At 44.6% G+C, this 18374-nt stretch overlaps 1 protein-coding gene across 2 annotated transcripts in view; it reads left to right on the top strand.

Moving 5' to 3' along the window:
* The first annotated feature begins 2392 nt into the window (after nucleotides 1-2392).
* Nucleotides 2393-18374, top strand: part of LOC141075716 (disintegrin and metalloproteinase domain-containing protein 33-like) — a 145450-nt gene continuing 129468 nt past the window's right edge. For both annotated transcript variants that reach the window (XM_073562866.1, XM_073562865.1), the window contains exon 1: nucleotides 2393-2635. In XM_073562866.1, the coding sequence (XP_073418967.1) occupies nucleotides 2524-2635 (112 nt within the window). In that variant the 5' untranslated portion in view covers nucleotides 2393-2523. The remainder of the gene's footprint in view (nucleotides 2636-18374) is intronic.

Raw genomic sequence — 18374 nt, 5'->3', positions numbered from 1 at the left:
TACCCGATATACTACCCCCACCTATATACATGCAGCACTGGTATATACCCTCTATACTACCCCCACCTATATACATGCAGCACTGGTATATACCCGCTATACTACACCCACCTATATACATGCAGCACTGGTATATACCCGCTATACTACCCCCACCTATATACATGCAGCACTGGTATATACCCGCTATACTACCCCCACCTATATACATGCAGCACTGGTATATACCCGCTATACTACCCCCACCTATATACATGCAGCACTGGTATATACCCGCTATACTACCCCCACCTATATACATGCAGCACTGGTATATACCCGCTATACTACCCCCACCTATATACATGCAGCACTGGTATATACCCGCTATACTACCCCCACCTATATACATGCAGCACTGGTATATACCCGCTATACTACCCCCACCTATATACATGCAGCACTGGTATATACCCGCTATACTACCCCCACCTATATACATGCAGCACTGGTATATACCCGCTATACTACACCCACCTATATACATGCAGCACTGGTATATACCCGCTATACTACCCCCACCTATATACATGCAGCACTGGTATATACCCGCTATACTACCCCCACCTATATACATGCAGCACTGGTATATACCCGCTATACTACCCCCACCTATATACATGCAGCACTGGTATATACCCGCTATACTACACCCACCTATATACATGCAGCACTGGTATATACCCGCTATACTACACCCACCTATATACATGCAGCACTGGTATATACCCGCTATACTACCCCCACCTATATACATACAGCACTGGTATATACCCGCTATACTACCCCCACCTATATACATGCAGCACTGGTATATACCCGCTATACTACCCCCACCTATATACATGCAGCACTGGTATATACCCGCTATACTACCCCCACCTATATACATGCAGCACTGGTATATACCCGCTATACTACACCCACCTATATACATGCAGCACTGGTATATACCCGCTATACTACACCCACCTATATACATGCAGCACTGGTATATACCCTCTATACTACCCCCACCTATATACATACAGCACTGGTATATACCCGATATACTACCCCCACCTATATACATACAGCACCGGTATATACCCGCTATACTACACCCACCTATATACATGCAGCACTGGTATATACCCGCTATACTACCCCCACCTATATACATGCAGCACTGGTATATACCCTCTATACTACCCCCACCTATATACATACAGCACTGGTATATACCCGATATACTACCCCCACCTATATACATGCAGCACTGGTATATACCCTCTATACTACCCCCACCTATATACATGCAGCACTGGTATATACCCGCTATACTACACCCACCTATATACATGCAGCACTGGTATATACCCGCTATACTACCCCCACCTATATACATGCAGCACTGGTATATACCCGCTATACTACCCCCACCTATATACATGCAGCACTGGTATATACCCGCTATACTACCCCCACCTATATACATGCAGCACTGGTATATACCCGCTATACTACCCCCACCTATATACATGCAGCACTGGTATATACCCGCTATACTACCCCCACCTATATACATGCAGCACTGGTATATACCCGCTATACTACCCCCACCTATATACATGCAGCACTGGTATATACCCGCTATACTACCCCCACCTATATACATGCAGCACTGGTATATACCCGCTATACTACCCCCACCTATATACATGCAGCACTGGTATATACCCGCTATACTACACCCACCTATATACATGCAGCACTGGTATATACCCGCTATACTACCCCCACCTATATACATGCAGCACTGGTATATACCCGCTATACTACCCCCACCTATATACATGCAGCACTGGTATATACCCGCTATACTACCCCCACCTATATACATGCAGCACTGGTATATACCCGCTATACTACACCCACCTATATACATGCAGCACTGGTATATACCCGCTATACTACACCCACCTATATACATGCAGCACTGGTATATACCCGCTATACTACCCCCACCTATATACATACAGCACTGGTATATACCCGCTATACTACCCCCACCTATATACATGCAGCACTGGTATATACCCGCTATACTACCCCCACCTATATACATGCAGCACTGGTATATACCCGCTATACTACCCCCACCTATATACATGCAGCACTGGTATATACCCGCTATACTACCCCATCTTCCAGGGTCTGTACTTTCTGATACGAGAGTTTGAACTTCTGGGCAGGAAATGAGGGACCATAATGGGGGTGGATCCTACCCCTGTAATCTACTCATCACTTAACCCCTGCTGCGCTGGGCGGCTCCACAGCTGGAATCCTGCACAGCTGCTGGTGAGGAGGGGCCCGGCCGCAGAATGGGGCTGGATGTGATTAACTGAGGGGCCGGCGGACGAGGGAGGAGAGCACAGAAATATATATATATATACTCACACAGGGGCCAGGAGCTGAGCTGGAAGATGAGGTCCCAGATCTGATATGAGGACACGCTGGGGGAGCAGTCCGCAGCCGGCAGGTCCATGGCCCGGGATATGGATGGTCTACATCTGTCTTCTCCTGTCCCCTTTAACCTCCCCAGAAAAGACTCTTGGTGAGTGACCCCGAAGTCTGCACTGTCGTCTTGTCTTGTGAGCCAGGATAGGTGGGTGGCAGAAAAAGTCTCCATCCCCTGATCTCCGATACAGAGAAGGGCGGAAAGTCATAACTGTCACTGAAACCGCCACATTGTAACGTTGTCACCAATACCGACACATTGTAACATCACTAACACCGACACATTGTAACGTCACCAATACCGACACATTGTAACGTCACCAATACCGACACAATGTAACGTCACCAATACCGACACATTGTAACATCAACTATACCGCCACATTGTAACGTCACCAATACCGACACAATGTAACGTCACCAATACCGACACAATGTAACATCACCAATACCGACACAATGTAACATCACTAACACCGACACAATGTAACGTCACCAATACCGACACAATGTAACATCACCAATACCGACACAATGTAACGTCACCAATACCGACACATTGTAACGTCACCAATACCGACACATTGTAACGTCACCAATACCGACACAATGTAACGTCACCAATACCGACACAATGTAACATCACCAATACCGACACAATGTAACGTCACCAATACCGACACAATGTAACGTCACCAATACCGACACAATGTAACGTCACCAATACCGACACATTGTAACGTCACCAATACCGACACAATGTAACGTCACCAATACCGACACAATGTAACATCACTAACACTGACACATTGTAACGTCACCAATACCGACACATTGTAACGTCACCAATACCGACACATTGTAACGTCACCAATACCGACACAATGTAACATCACTAACACCGACACAATGTAACATCACTAACACCGACACATTGTAACGTCACCAATACCGACACATTGTAACGTCACCAATACCGACACAATGTAACATCACTAACACCGACACATTGTAACGTCACCAATACCGACACAATGTAACGTCACCAATACCGACACATTGTAACATCAACTATACCGCCACATTGTAACGTCACCAATACCGACACATTGTAACGTTACCAATACCGACACAATGTAACATCACTAACACCGACACATTGTAACGTCACCAATACCGACACAATGTAACGTCACCAATACCGACACAATGTAACGTCACCAATACCGACACATTGTAACATCAACTATACCACCACATTGTAACGTCACCAATACCGACACATTGTAACGTCACCAATACCGACACAATGTAACGTCACCAATACCGACACAATGTAACATCACTAACACCGACACATTGTAACGTCACCAATACCGACACAATGTAACGTCACCAATACCGACACATTGTAACATCAACTATACCGCCACATTGTAACGTCACCAATACCGACACATTGTAACGTTACCAATACCGACACAATGTAACATCACTAACACCGACACATTGTAACGTCACCAATACCGACACAATGTAACGTCACCAATACCGACACAATGTAACGTCACCAATACCGACACATTGTAACATCAACTATACCGCCACATTGTAACGTCACCAATACCGACACATTGTAACGTCACCAATACCGACACATTGTAACATCACTAACACCGACACAATGTAACATCACTAACACCGACACATTGTAACGTCACCAATACCGACACATTGTAACGTCACCAATACCGACACAATGTAACATCACTAACACCGACACATTGTAACGTCACCAATACCGACACAATGTAACGTCACCAATACCGACACATTGTAACATCAACTATACCGCCACATTGTAACGTCACCAATACCGACACATTGTAACGTTACCAATACCGACACAATGTAACATCACTAACACCGACACATTGTAGCGTCACCAATACCGACACAATGTAACGTCACCAATACCGACACATTGTAACGTCACCAATACCGACACAATGTAACGTCACCAATACCGACACATTGTAACATCAACTATACCGCCACATTGTAACGTCACCAAAACCGACACATTGTAACGTTACCAATACCGACACAATGTAACATCACTAACACCGACACATTGTAACGTCACCAATACCGACACATTGTAACGTCACCAATACCGACACATTGTGATGTCACCAATACCGACACATTGTAACGTCAACTATACCGCCACATTGTAACGTCACCAATACCGACACAATGTAACGTCACCAATACCGACACATTGTAACGTCACCAATACCGACACATTGTAACATCAAATATACCGCCACATTGTAACGTTGTCACCAATACCGACACATTGTAACGTCACCAATACCGACACATTGTAACATCAACTATACCGCCACATTGTAACGTCACCAATACCGACACAATGTAACGTCACCAATACCGACACATTGTAACATCACTAACACCGACACATTGTAACGTCACCAATACCGACACATTGTAACGTTACCAATACCGACACAATGTAACATCACTAACACCGACACATTGTAACGTCACCAATACCGACACATTGTAACGTCACCAATACCGACACATTGTAACGTCACCAATACCGACACATTGTAACGTCAACTATACCGCCACATTGTAACGTCACCAATACCGACACAATGTAACGTCACCAATACCGACACATTGTAACGTCACCAATACCGACACATTGTAACATCAACTATACCGCCACATTGTAACGTTGTCACCAATACCGACACATTGTAACGTCACCAATACCGACACATTGTAACATCAACTATACCGCCACAATGTAACGTCACCAATACCGACACAATGTAACGTCACCAATACCGACACATTGTAACATCAACTATACCGCCACATTGTAACGTTGTCACCAATACCGACACATTGTAACGTCACCAATACCGACACATTGTAACGTCACCAATACCGAAACGTTGTCACCAATACCGACACATTGTAACGTCACCAATACCGCCACATTGTAACGTCACCAATACCGACACATTTTAACGTCACCAATACCGACACAATGTAACATCACCAATACCGAAACGTTGTCACCAATACCGACACATTGTAACATCAACTATACCGATACATTGTAACTTCACTAAAAATCTTTCTTTTTTCCGCTCTTCCTTAAAGTCCATATTTGTGGAGTGTACGACTGAGGTTTTGCTCACATTAGTGTATAAAAATTGGTTTTCTGCTCATCCAGGAGAGTAGGACGATTTAATTCTCACTTGCCATCCCTCTGTTGTCCCTGGCCCTTCCTTGTGCTGTCTGTCTTGTCCTTGTGCCATCCCTGTGTTGTCCCTGTACCGTCCCAGTGTTGTCCCTATCCAGTCTCTGTGCCATCCCTATCCCATCCCTGTGTTGTCCCTGTCTCATCCCTGTGCAGTCTGTCTCGTCCTTGTGCCGTCTCTGTGCCGTTCCTATCCCATCCCTGTGTTGTCCCTGTCTTGTCCTTGTTCCGTCTCTGTGTTGTCCCTTTCCCATCCCTGTGTTGTCCCTGTCCCTTCCCTGTCCTATCCCTGTGCCGTCTGTCACGTCCTTGTGCCATCTCTGTGTTGTCTCTATCCCGTCTCTGTGCCATCCCTGTTGTCCCTATCTCGTCCATATGTTGTCCTTGTCCTGTCCCTGTGCTGGCCCTGTGTTGTCCCTATCCCATCTCTGTTGCGTCCCTGTGTTGTCCCTATCCCGTCCCTGTGTTGTCCCTATCCTGTCCCTGTCTTGTCTTTGTCCCGTCCCTGTGTTGTCCCTATCCCGTCCCTGTGTTGTCCCTATCCCGTCCCTGTGTTGTCCCTATCCCGTCCCTGTCTTGTCCCTATCCCGTCCCTGTCTTGTCCCTATCCCGTCCCTGTGTTGTCTCTATCCCGTCCCTGTCTTGTCTTTGTCCCATCCCTGTGTTGTCCCTATCCCGTCCCTGTCTTGTCTTTGTCCCGTCCCTGTGTTGTCCCTATCCCGTCCCTGTGTTGTCCCTGTCTTGTCCTTCTCCCGTCCCTGTGTTGTCCCTATCCCATCCCTATGTTGTCCTTGTCCCGTCCCTGTGCCGTTTTTGTTTTTTTACTCAGCAGCCATTCATCTTTTACACATCCAGATTTCAGAGTGAATTTGGAGCTCACCGAATACAGATGAGAAAAAACCCTCAGGTCTGCACAGCCCCATAGAATAACATGGGTCCGAGTGCAGAACCTTTTTCTCTCGCATTGCACTTGTCCGATTTACACGACAGTGTGCGTGGACTCTAATAGTCGTCCTGTGGACAGATTCTCCCCCTGAGCTGTCGATCTCTGCAGCTCCTCCAGTGACCATGGGCCTCTCGGCGATTTCTCTCACAAGTGCTCTCCTTCCTTGGGAGGTCAGGTTAGGTGGACGGCAATGTCTTCGTAGTTTGTAGTTGGGCCATGTGCCTTACATGTTTGGATGATGGATCGATGCTCCTTGAGATGTTCAGAGTATTTTCTATAGCCTAACCCTGCTTTCCTCTCCTCCACCACCTTATCCCTGACCTGTCTGGTGAGCTCCTTGATTTTCATGAGGTTTGATCCCAAAAGTTCTCACCCAAACCTCTGAGGTCTTCACATAACTTCTGTCGTTACTGAGCAGGAATCACACTCAGGGGAACGCAGTGTACTGATTATGTGACTTCTGGGGGCGATCGGTCAGTGGGGTGAAATGAAATCTTTGTGGCTGGGCGATTTGTTACTGGATCCGTCCTCTGCATATCACTCACGTCTCATCTTCGTAGATTGTCCGCTCTTTGACCAGATTCAAGATGTTATTAATAGATTGTATATTATACATTTTTGCTGATGGTGGTTGAAGGGTTAATGAAGTGATGGGGGTAGTTGTGGGGGGACATTTCCTGCTGTGAGTAGTTGTGTCTGATGATACATGAAATACCAGCGCTCATGAGTCTCCAACCCCGAGTCCAGGAATGATCTAATCCCCTCTCATCGCTGCAGTCCATGGCGGCTCCCCCGCATTCATCACCTGATTACTGTCATATGTGACAACGTGTCCTGCCCATAATAAGGTGAGACTCGTCCCAGGAGCTGACAATCTAATCGCCAGCCGGACAGGCTCCGGTATCTGCCGCAGACTGACGAGGAGGAGAAGAGCCTCATTATGTGGTTTTCATGTATGAAATCTGTTACCTCCTGTATTATACCCCAGAGCTGCACTCACTATTCTGCTGGTGCAGTCACTGTGTACATACATTACTGATCCTGAGTTACATCCTGTATTATACTCCAGAGCTGCACTCACTATTCTGCTGGTGCAGTCACTGTGTACATACATTACTAATCCTGAGTTACCTCCTGTATTATACTCCAGAGCTGCGCTCAATATTCTGCTGGTGCAGTCACTGTGTACATACATTACATTACTGATCCTGAGTTACCTCCTGTATTATACCCCAGAGCTGCACTCACTATTCTGCTGGTGCAGTCACTGTGTACATACATTACATTACTGATCCTGAGTTACCTCCTGTATTATACCCCAGAGCTGCACTCACTATTCTGCTGGTGCAGTCACTGTGTACATACATTACATTACTGATCCTGAGTTACATCCTGTATTATACTCCAGAGCTGCACTCACTATTCTGCTGGTGCAGTCACTGTGTACATACATTACTGATCCTGAGTTACATCCTGTATTATACTCCAGAGCTGCACTCACTATTCTGCTGGTGCAGTCACTGTGTACATACATTACTGATCCTGAGTTACCTCCTGTATTATACTCCAGAGCTGCGCTCAATATTCTGCTTGTGCAGTCACTGTGTACATACATTACATTACTGATCCTGAGTTACCTCCTGTATTATACTCCAGAGCTGCACTCACTATTCTGCTGGTGGAGTCACTGTGTACATACATTACTGATCCTGAGTTACCTCCTGTATTATACTCCAGAGCTGCACTCACTATTCTGCTGGTGCAGTCACTGTGTACATACATTACATTACTGATCCTGAGTTACCTCATGTATTATACCCCAGAGCTGCACTCACTATTCTGCTGGTGCAGTCACTGTGTACATACTTTACATTACTGATCCTGAGTTACCTCATGTATTATACCCCAGAGCTGCACTCACTATTCTTCTGGTGCAGTCACTGTGTACATACATTACATTACTGATCCTGAGTTACATCCTGTATTATACTCCAGAGCTGCACTCACTATTCTGCTGGTGCAGTCACTGTGTACATACATTACATTACTGATCCTGAGTTACCTCCTGTATTATACCCCAAAGCTGCACTCACTATTCTGCTGGTGCAGTCACTGTGTACATACATTACTGATCCTGAGTTACCTCCTGTATTATACTCCAGAGCTGCACTCACTATTTTGCTGGTGCAGTCACTGTGTACATACATTACATTACTGATCCTGAGTTACATCCTGTATTATACCCCAGAGCTGCGCTCACTATTCTGCTGGTGCAGTCACTGTGTACATACATTACATTACTGATCCTGAGTTACATCCTGTATTATACTCCAGAGCTGCACTCACTATTCTGCTGGTGCAGTCACTGTGTACATACATTACATTACTGATCCTGAGTTACATCCTATATTATACCCCAGAGCTGCGCTCACTATTCTGCTGGTGGACTCACTGTGTACATACATTACATTACTGACCCTGAGTTACATCCTGTATTATACTCCAGAGCTGCACTCACTATTCTGCTGGTGCAGTCACTGTGTACATACATTACATTACTGATCCTGAGTTACACCCTGTATTATTCCCCAGAGCTGCACTCACTATTCTGCTGGTGTAGTCACTGTGTACATACATTACATTACTGATCTTGAGTTACATCCTGTATTATACCCCAGAGCTGCACTCACTATTCTGCTGGTGCAGTCACTGTATACATACATTACATAACTGATCCTGAGTTACATCCTGTATTATACTCCAGAGCTGCACTCACTATTCTGCTGGTGCAGTCACTGTGTACATACATTACTGATCCTGAGTTACCTCCTGTATTATACTCCAGAGCTGCACTCACTATTCTGCTGGTGCAGTCACTGCGTACATACATTACTGATCCTGAGTTACTTCCTGTATTATACCCCAGAGCTGCACTCACTATTCTGCTGGTGCAGTCACTGTGTACATACATTGCATTACTGATCCTGAGTTACATCCTGTATTATACTCCAGAGCTGCACTCACTATTCTGCTGGTGCAGTCACTGTGTACATACACTACTGATCCTGAGTTACCTCCTGTATTATACCCCAGAGCTGCACTCACTATTCTGCTGGTGCAGTCACTGTGTACATACACTACTGATCCTGAGTTACCTCCTGTATTATACCCCAGAGCTGCACTCACTATTCTGCTGGTGCAGTCACTGTGTACATACATTACATTACTGACCCTGAGTTACATCCTGTATTATACTCCAGATCTGCACTCACTATTCTGCTGGTGCAGTCACTGTGTACATACATTACATTACTGATCCTGAGTTACATCCTGTATTATACTCCAGAGCTGCACTCACTATTCTGCTGGTGCAGTCACTGTGTACATACATTACATTACTGATCCTGAGTTACATCCTGTATTATACCCCAGAGCTGCACTCACTATTCTGCTGGTGCAGTCACTGTGTACATACATTACATTACTGATCCTGAGTTACAGCCTGTATTATACCCCAGAGCTGCACTCACTATTCTGCTGGTGCAGTCACTGTGTACATACATTACATTACTGATCCTGAGTTACATCCTGTATTATACCCCAGAGCTGCACTCACTATTCTGCTGGTGCAGTCACTGTGTACATACATTACATTACTGATCCTGAGTTACCTCCTGTATTATACCCCAGAGCTGCACTCACTATTCTGCTGGTGCAGTCACTGTGTACATACATTACATTACTGATCCTGAGTTACCTCCTGTATTATACCCCAGAGCTGCACTCACTATTCTGCTAGTGCAGTCACTGTGCACATACATTACTGATCCTGAGTTACATCCTGTATTATACCCCAGAGCTGCACTCACTATTCTGCTGGTGCAGTCACTGTGTACATACATTACTGATCCTGAGTTACATCCTGTATTATACCCCAGAGCTGCACACACTATTCTGCTGGTGCAGTCACTGTGTACATACATGACTGATCCTGAGTTACATCCTGTATTATACCCCAGAGCTGCACTCACTATTCTGCTGGTGCAGTCACTGTGTACATACATTACTGATCCTGAGTGACATCCTGTATTATACTCCAGAGCTGCACTCACTATTCTGCTGGTGCAGTCACTGTGTACGTACATTACATTACTGATCCTGAGTTACATCCTGTATTATACTCCAGAGCTGCACTCACTATTCTGCTGGTGCAGTCACTGTGTACATACATTACATTACTGATCCTGAGTTACATCCTGTATTATACTCCAGAGCTGCGCTCACTATTCTGCTGGTGCAGTCACTGTGTACATACATTACATTACTGATCCTGAGTTACATCCTGTATTATACTCCAGAGCTGCGCTCACTATTCTGCTGGTGCAGTCACTGTGTACATACATTACATTACTGATCCTGAGTTACATCCTGTATTATACTCCAGAGCTGCACTCACTATTCTGCTGGTGCAGTCACTGTGTACATACATTACATTACTGATCCTGAGTTACATCCTGTATTATACTCCAGAGCTGCACTCACTATTCTGCTGGTGCAGTCACTGTGTACGTACATTACATTACTGATCCTGAGTTACAGCCTGTATTATACCCCAGAGCTGCACTCACTATTCTGCTGGTGCAGTCACTGTGTACATACATTACATTACTGATCCTGAGTTACATCCTGTATTATACTCCAGAGCTGCGCTCACTATTCTGCTGGTGCAGTCACTGTGTACGTACATTACATTACTGATCCTGAGTTACATCCTGTATTATACTCCAGAGCTGCACTCACTATTCTGCTGGTGCAGTCACTCTGTACATACATTACTGATCCTGAGTTACGTCCTGTATTATACTCCAGAGCTGCACTCACTATTCTGCTGGTGCAGTCACTGTGTACGTACATTACATTACTGATCCTGAGTTACATCCTGTATTATACTCCAGAGCTGCACTCACTATTCTGCTGGTGCAGTCACTGTGTACATACATTACATTACTGATCCTGAGTTACAGCCTGTATTATACCCCAGAGCTGCACTCACTATTCTGCTGGTGCAGTCACTGTGTACATACATTACATTACTGATCCTGAGTTACATCCTGTATTATACTCCAGAGCTGCGCTCACTATTCTGCTGGTGCAATCACTGTGTACATATATTACATTACTGATCCTGAGTTACATCCTGTATTATACTCCAGAGCTGCACTCACTATTCTGCTGGTGCAGTCACTGTGTACATACATTACATTACTGATCCTGAGTTACATCCTGTATTATACTCCAGAGCTGCGCTCACTATTCTGCTGGTGCAGTCACTGTGTACATACATTACATTACTGATCCTGAGTTACATCCTGTATTATACTCCAGAGCTGTGCTCACTATTCTGCTGGTGCAGTCACTGTGTACATACATTACATTACTGATCCTGAGTTACATCCTGTATTATACTCCAGAGCTGCACTCACTATTCTGCTGGTGCAGTAACTGTGTACATACATTACATTACTGATCCTGAGTTACATCCTGTATTATACTCCAGAGCTGCACTCACTATTCTGCTGGTGCAGTCACTGTGTACGTACATTACATTACTGATCCTGAGTTACAGCCTGTATTATACCCCAGAGCTGCACTCACTATTCTGCTGGTGCAGTCACTGTGTACATACATTACATTACTGATCCTGAGTTACATCCTGTATTATACTCCAGAGCTGCGCTCACTATTCTGCTGGTGCAGTCACTGTGTACGTACATTACATTACTGATCCTGAGTTACAGCCTGTATTATACCCCAGAGCTGCACTCACTATTCTGCTGGTGCAGTCACTGTGTACATACATTACATTACTGATCCTGAGTTACATCCTGTATTATACTCCAGAGCTGCACTCACTATTCTGCTGGTGCAGTCACTGTGTACGTACATTACATTACTGATCCTGAGTTACAGCCTGTATTATACCCCAGAGCTGCACTCACTATTCTGCTGGTGCAGTCACTGTGTACATACATTACATTACTGATCCTGAGTTACATCCTGTATTATACTCCAGAGCTGCGCTCACTATTCTGCTGGTGCAGTCACTGTGTACGTACATTACATTACTGATCCTGAGTTACAGCCTGTATTATACCCCAGAGCTGCACTCACTATTCTGCTGGTGCAGTCACTGTGTACATACATTACTGATCCTGAGTTACATCCTGTATTATACTCCAGAGCTGCACTCACTATTCTGCTGGTGCAGTCACTGTGTACATACATTACATTACTGATCCTGAGTTACATCCTGTATTATACTCCAGAGCTGCACTCACTATTCTGCTGGTGCAGTCACTGTGTACGTACATTACATTACTGATCCTGAGTTACATCCTGTATTATACTCCAGAGCTGCACTCACTATTCTGCTGGTGCAGTCACTGTGTACATACATTACATTACTGATCCTGAGTTACAGCCTGTATTATACCCCAGAGCTGCACTCACTATTCTGCTGGTGCAGTCACTGTGTACATATATTACATTACTGATCCTGAGTTACATCCTGTATTATACTCCAGAGCTGCACTCACTATTCTGCTGCTGCAGTCACTGTGTACATACATTACATTACTGATCCTGAGTTACATCCTGTATTATACTCCAGAGCTGCGCTCACTATTCTGCTGGTGCAGTCACTGTGTACATACATTACATTACTGATCCTGAGTTACATCCTGTATTATACTCCAGAGCTGCGCTCACTATTCTGCTGGTGCAGTCACTGTGTACATACATTACATTACTGATCCTGAGTTACAGCCTGTATTATACCCCAGAGCTGCACTCACTATTCTGCTGGTGCAGTCACTGTGTACATACATTACTGATCCTGAGTTACATCCTGTATTATACTCCAGAGCTGCACTCACTATTCTGCTTGTGCAGTCACTGTGTACGTACATTACATTACTGATCCTGAGTTACATCCTGTATTATACTCCAGAGCTGCACTCACTATTCTGCTGGTGCAGTCACTGTGTACATACATTACATTACTGATCCTGAGTTACAGCCTGTATTATACCCCAGAGCTGCACTCACTATTCTGCTGGTGCAGTCACTGTGTACATACATTACATTACTGATCCTGAGTTACATCCTGTATTATACTCCAGAGCTGCGCTCACTATTCTGCTGGTGCAGTCACTGTGTACATATATTACATTACTGATCCTGAGTTACATCCTGTATTATACTCCAGAGCTGCGCTCACTATTCTGCTGGTGCAGTCACTGTGTACATACATTACATTACTGATCCTGAGTTACATCCTGTATTATACTCCAGAGCTGCGCTCACTATTCTGCTGGTGCAGTCACTGTGTACATACATTACATTACTGATCCTGAGTTACATCCTGTATTATACTCCAGAGCTGCACTCACTATTCTGCTGGTGCAGTCACTGTGTACGTACATTACATTACTGATCCTGAGTTACATCCTGTATTATACTCCAGAGCTGCGCTCACTATTCTGCTGGTGCAGTCACTGTGTACGTACATTACATTACTGATCCTGAGTTACATCCTGTATTATACTCCAGAGCTGCGCTCACTATTCTGCTGGTGCAGTCACCGTGTACATACATTACATTACTGATCCTGAGTTACATCCTGTATTATACTCCAGAGCTGCGCTCACTATTCTGCTGGTGCAGTCACTGTGTACATACATTACATTACTGATCCTGAGTTACATCCTGTATTATACTCCAGAGCTGCACTCACTATTCTGCTGGTGCAGTCACTGTGTACATACATTACATTACTGATCCTGAGTTACATCCTGTATTATACTCCAGAGCTGCACTCACTATTCTGCTGGTGCAGTCACTGTGTACGTACATTACATTACTGATACTGAGTTACAGCCTGTATTATACCCCAGAGCTGCACTCACTATTCTGCTGGTGCAGTCACTGTGTACATACATTACATTACTGATCCTGAGTTACATCCTGTATTATACTCCAGAGCTGCGCTCACTATTCTGCTGGTGCAGTCACTGTGTACGTACATTACATTACTGATCCTGAGTTACAGCCTGTATTATACCCCAGAGCTGCACTCACTATTCTGCTGGTGCAGTCACTGTGTACTTACATTACTGATCCTGAGTTACATCCTGTATTATACTCCAGAGCTGCACTCACTATTCTGCTGGTGCAGTCACTGTGTACATACATTACATTACTGATCCTGAGTTACATCCTGTATTATACTCCAGAGCTGCACTCACTATTCTGCTGGTGCAGTCACTGTGTACATACATTACATTACTGATCCTGAGTTACAGCCTGTATTATACCCCAGAGCTGCACTCACTATTCTGCTGGTGCAGTCACTGTGTACATACATTACTGATCCTGAGTTACATCCTGTATTATACTCCAGAGCTGCACTCACTATTCTGCTGGTGCAGTCACTGTGTACGTACATTACTGATCCTGAGTTACATCCTGTATTATACTCCAGAGCTGCACTCACTATTCTGCTTGTGTAGTCACTGTGTACATACATTACATTACTGATCCTGAGTTACATCCTGTATTATACTCCAGAGCTGCGCTCACTATTCTGCTGGTGCAGTCACTGTATACGTACATTACATTACTGATCCTGAGTTACAGCCTGTATTATACCCCAGAGCTGCACTCACTATTCTGCTGGTGCAGTCACTGTGTACATACATTACTGATCCTGAGTTACATCCTGTATTATACTCCAGAGCTGCACTCACTATTCTGCTTGTGCAGTCACTGTGTACGTACATTACATTACTGATCCTGAGTTACATCCTGTATTATACTCCAGAGCTGCACTCACTATTCTGCTGGTGCAGTCACTGTGTACATACATTACATTACTGATCCTGAGTTACAGCCTGTATTATACCCCAGAGCTGCACTCACTATTCTGCTGGTGCAGTCACTGTGTACATACATTACATTACTGATCCTGAGTTACATCCTGTATTATACTCCAGAGCTGCGCTCACTATTCTGCTGGTGCAGTCACTGTGTACATATATTACATTACTGATCCTGAGTTACATCCTGTATTATACTCCAGAGCTGCGCTCACTATTCTGCTGGTGCAGTCACTGTGTACATACATTACATTACTGATCCTGAGTTACATCCTGTATTATACTCCAGAGCTGCGCTCACTATTCTGCTGGTGCAGTCACTGTGTACATACATTACATTACTGATCCTGAGTTACATCCTGTATTATACTCCAGAGCTGCACTCACTATTCTGCTGGTGCAGTCACTGTGTACGTACATTACATTACTGATCCTGAGTTACATCCTGTATTATACTCCAGAGCTGCGCTCACTATTCTGCTGGTGCAGTCACTGTGTACGTACATTACATTACTGATCCTGAGTTACATCCTGTATTATACTCCAGAGCTGCGCTCACTATTCTGCTGGTGCAGTCACCGTGTACATACATTACATTACTGATCCTGAGTTACATCCTGTATTATACTCCAGAGCTGCGCTCACTATTCTGCTGGTGCAGTCACTGTGTACATACATTACATTACTGATCCTGAGTTACATCCTGTATTATACTCCAGAGCTGCACTCACTATTCTGCTGGTGCAGTCACTGTGTACATACATTACATTACTGATCCTGAGTTACATCCTGTATTATACTCCAGAGCTGCACTCACTATTCTGCTGGTGCAGTCACTGTGTACGTACATTACATTACTGATACTGAGTTACAGCCTGCATTATACCCCAGAGCTGCACTCACTATTCTGCTGGTGCAGTCACTGTGTACATACATTACATTACTGATCCTGAGTTACATCCTGTATTATACTCCAGAGCTGCGCTCACTATTCTGCTGGTGCAGTCACTGTGTACGTACATTACATTACTGATCCTGAGTTACAGCCTGTATTATACCCCAGAGCTGCACTCACTATTCTGCTGGTGCAGTCACTGTGTACTTACATTACTGATCCTGAGTTACATCCTGTATTATACTCCAGAGCTGCACTCACTATTCTGCTGGTGCAGTCACTGTGTACATACATTACATTACTGATCCTGAGTTACATCCTGTATTATACTCCAGAGCTGCACTCACTATTCTGCTGGTGCAGTCACTGTGTACATACATTACATTACTGATCCTGAGTTACAGCCTGTATTATACCCCAGAGCTGCACTCACTATTCTGCTGGTGCAGTCACTGTGTACATACATTACTGATCCTGAGTTACATCCTGTATTATACTCCAGAGCTGCACTCACTATTCTGCTGGTGCAGTCACTGTGTACGTACATTACATTACTGATCCTGAGTTACATCCTGTATTATACTCCAGAGCTGCACTCACTATTCTGCTGGTGCAGTCACTGTGTACATACATTACATTACTGATCCTGAGTTACAGCCTGTATTATACCCCAGAGCTGCACTCACTATTCTGCTGGTGCAGTCACTGTGTACATACATTACATTACTGATCCTGAGTTACATTCTGTATTATACACCAGAGCTGCACTCACTATTCTGCTGGTGCAGTCACTGTGTACATATATTACATTACTGATCCTGAGTTACATCCTGTATTATACTCCAGAGCTGCGCTCACTATTCTGCTGGTGCAGTCACTGTGTACATACATTACATTACTGATCCTGAGTTACATCCTGTATTATGCTCCAGAGCTGCGCTCACTATTCTGCTGGTGCAGTCACTGTGTACGTACATTACATTACTGATCCTGAGTTACATCCTGTATTATGCTCCAGAGCTGCGCTCACTATTCTGCTGGTGCAGTCACTGTGTACGTACATTACATTACTGATCCTGAGTTACATCCTGTATTATACTCCAGAGCTGCGCTCACTATTCTGCTGGTGCAGTCACTGTGTACGTACATTACATTACTGATCCTGAGTTACATCCTGTATTATACTCCAGAGCTGTGCTCACTATTCTGCTGGTGCAGTCACTGTGTACATACATTACATTACTGATCCTGAGTTACATCCTGTATTATACTCCAGAGCTGCGCTCACTATTCTGCTGGTGCAGTCACTGTGTACATACATTACATTACTGATCCTGAGTTACATCCTGTATTATACTCCAGAGCTGCGCTCACTATTCTGCTGGTGCAGTCACTGTGTACGTACATTACATTACTGATCCTGAGTTACATCCTGTATTATACTCCAGAGCTGCGCTCACTATTCTGCTGGTGCAGTCACTGTGTACGTACATTACATTACTGATCCTGAGTTACATCCTGTATTATACTCCAGAGCTGCGCTCACTATTCTGCTGGTGCAGTCACCGTGTACATACATTACATTACTGATCCTGAGTTACATCCTGTATTATACTCCAGAGCTGCGCTCACTATTCTGCTGGTGCAGTCACTGTGTACATACATTACATTACTGATCCTGAGTTACATCCTGTATTATACTCCAGAGCTGCACTCACTATTCTGCTGGTGCAGTCACTGTGTACATACATTACA

This window comes from Dendrobates tinctorius, unplaced genomic scaffold (genome assembly GCF_039654945.1).
Source record: "Dendrobates tinctorius isolate UK_male_01 unplaced genomic scaffold, ASM3965494v1 ptg000367l, whole genome shotgun sequence".
Taxonomy (NCBI): domain Eukaryota; kingdom Metazoa; phylum Chordata; class Amphibia; order Anura; family Dendrobatidae; genus Dendrobates; species Dendrobates tinctorius.
This window is presented reverse-complemented; position numbering and strand designations above follow the sequence as displayed.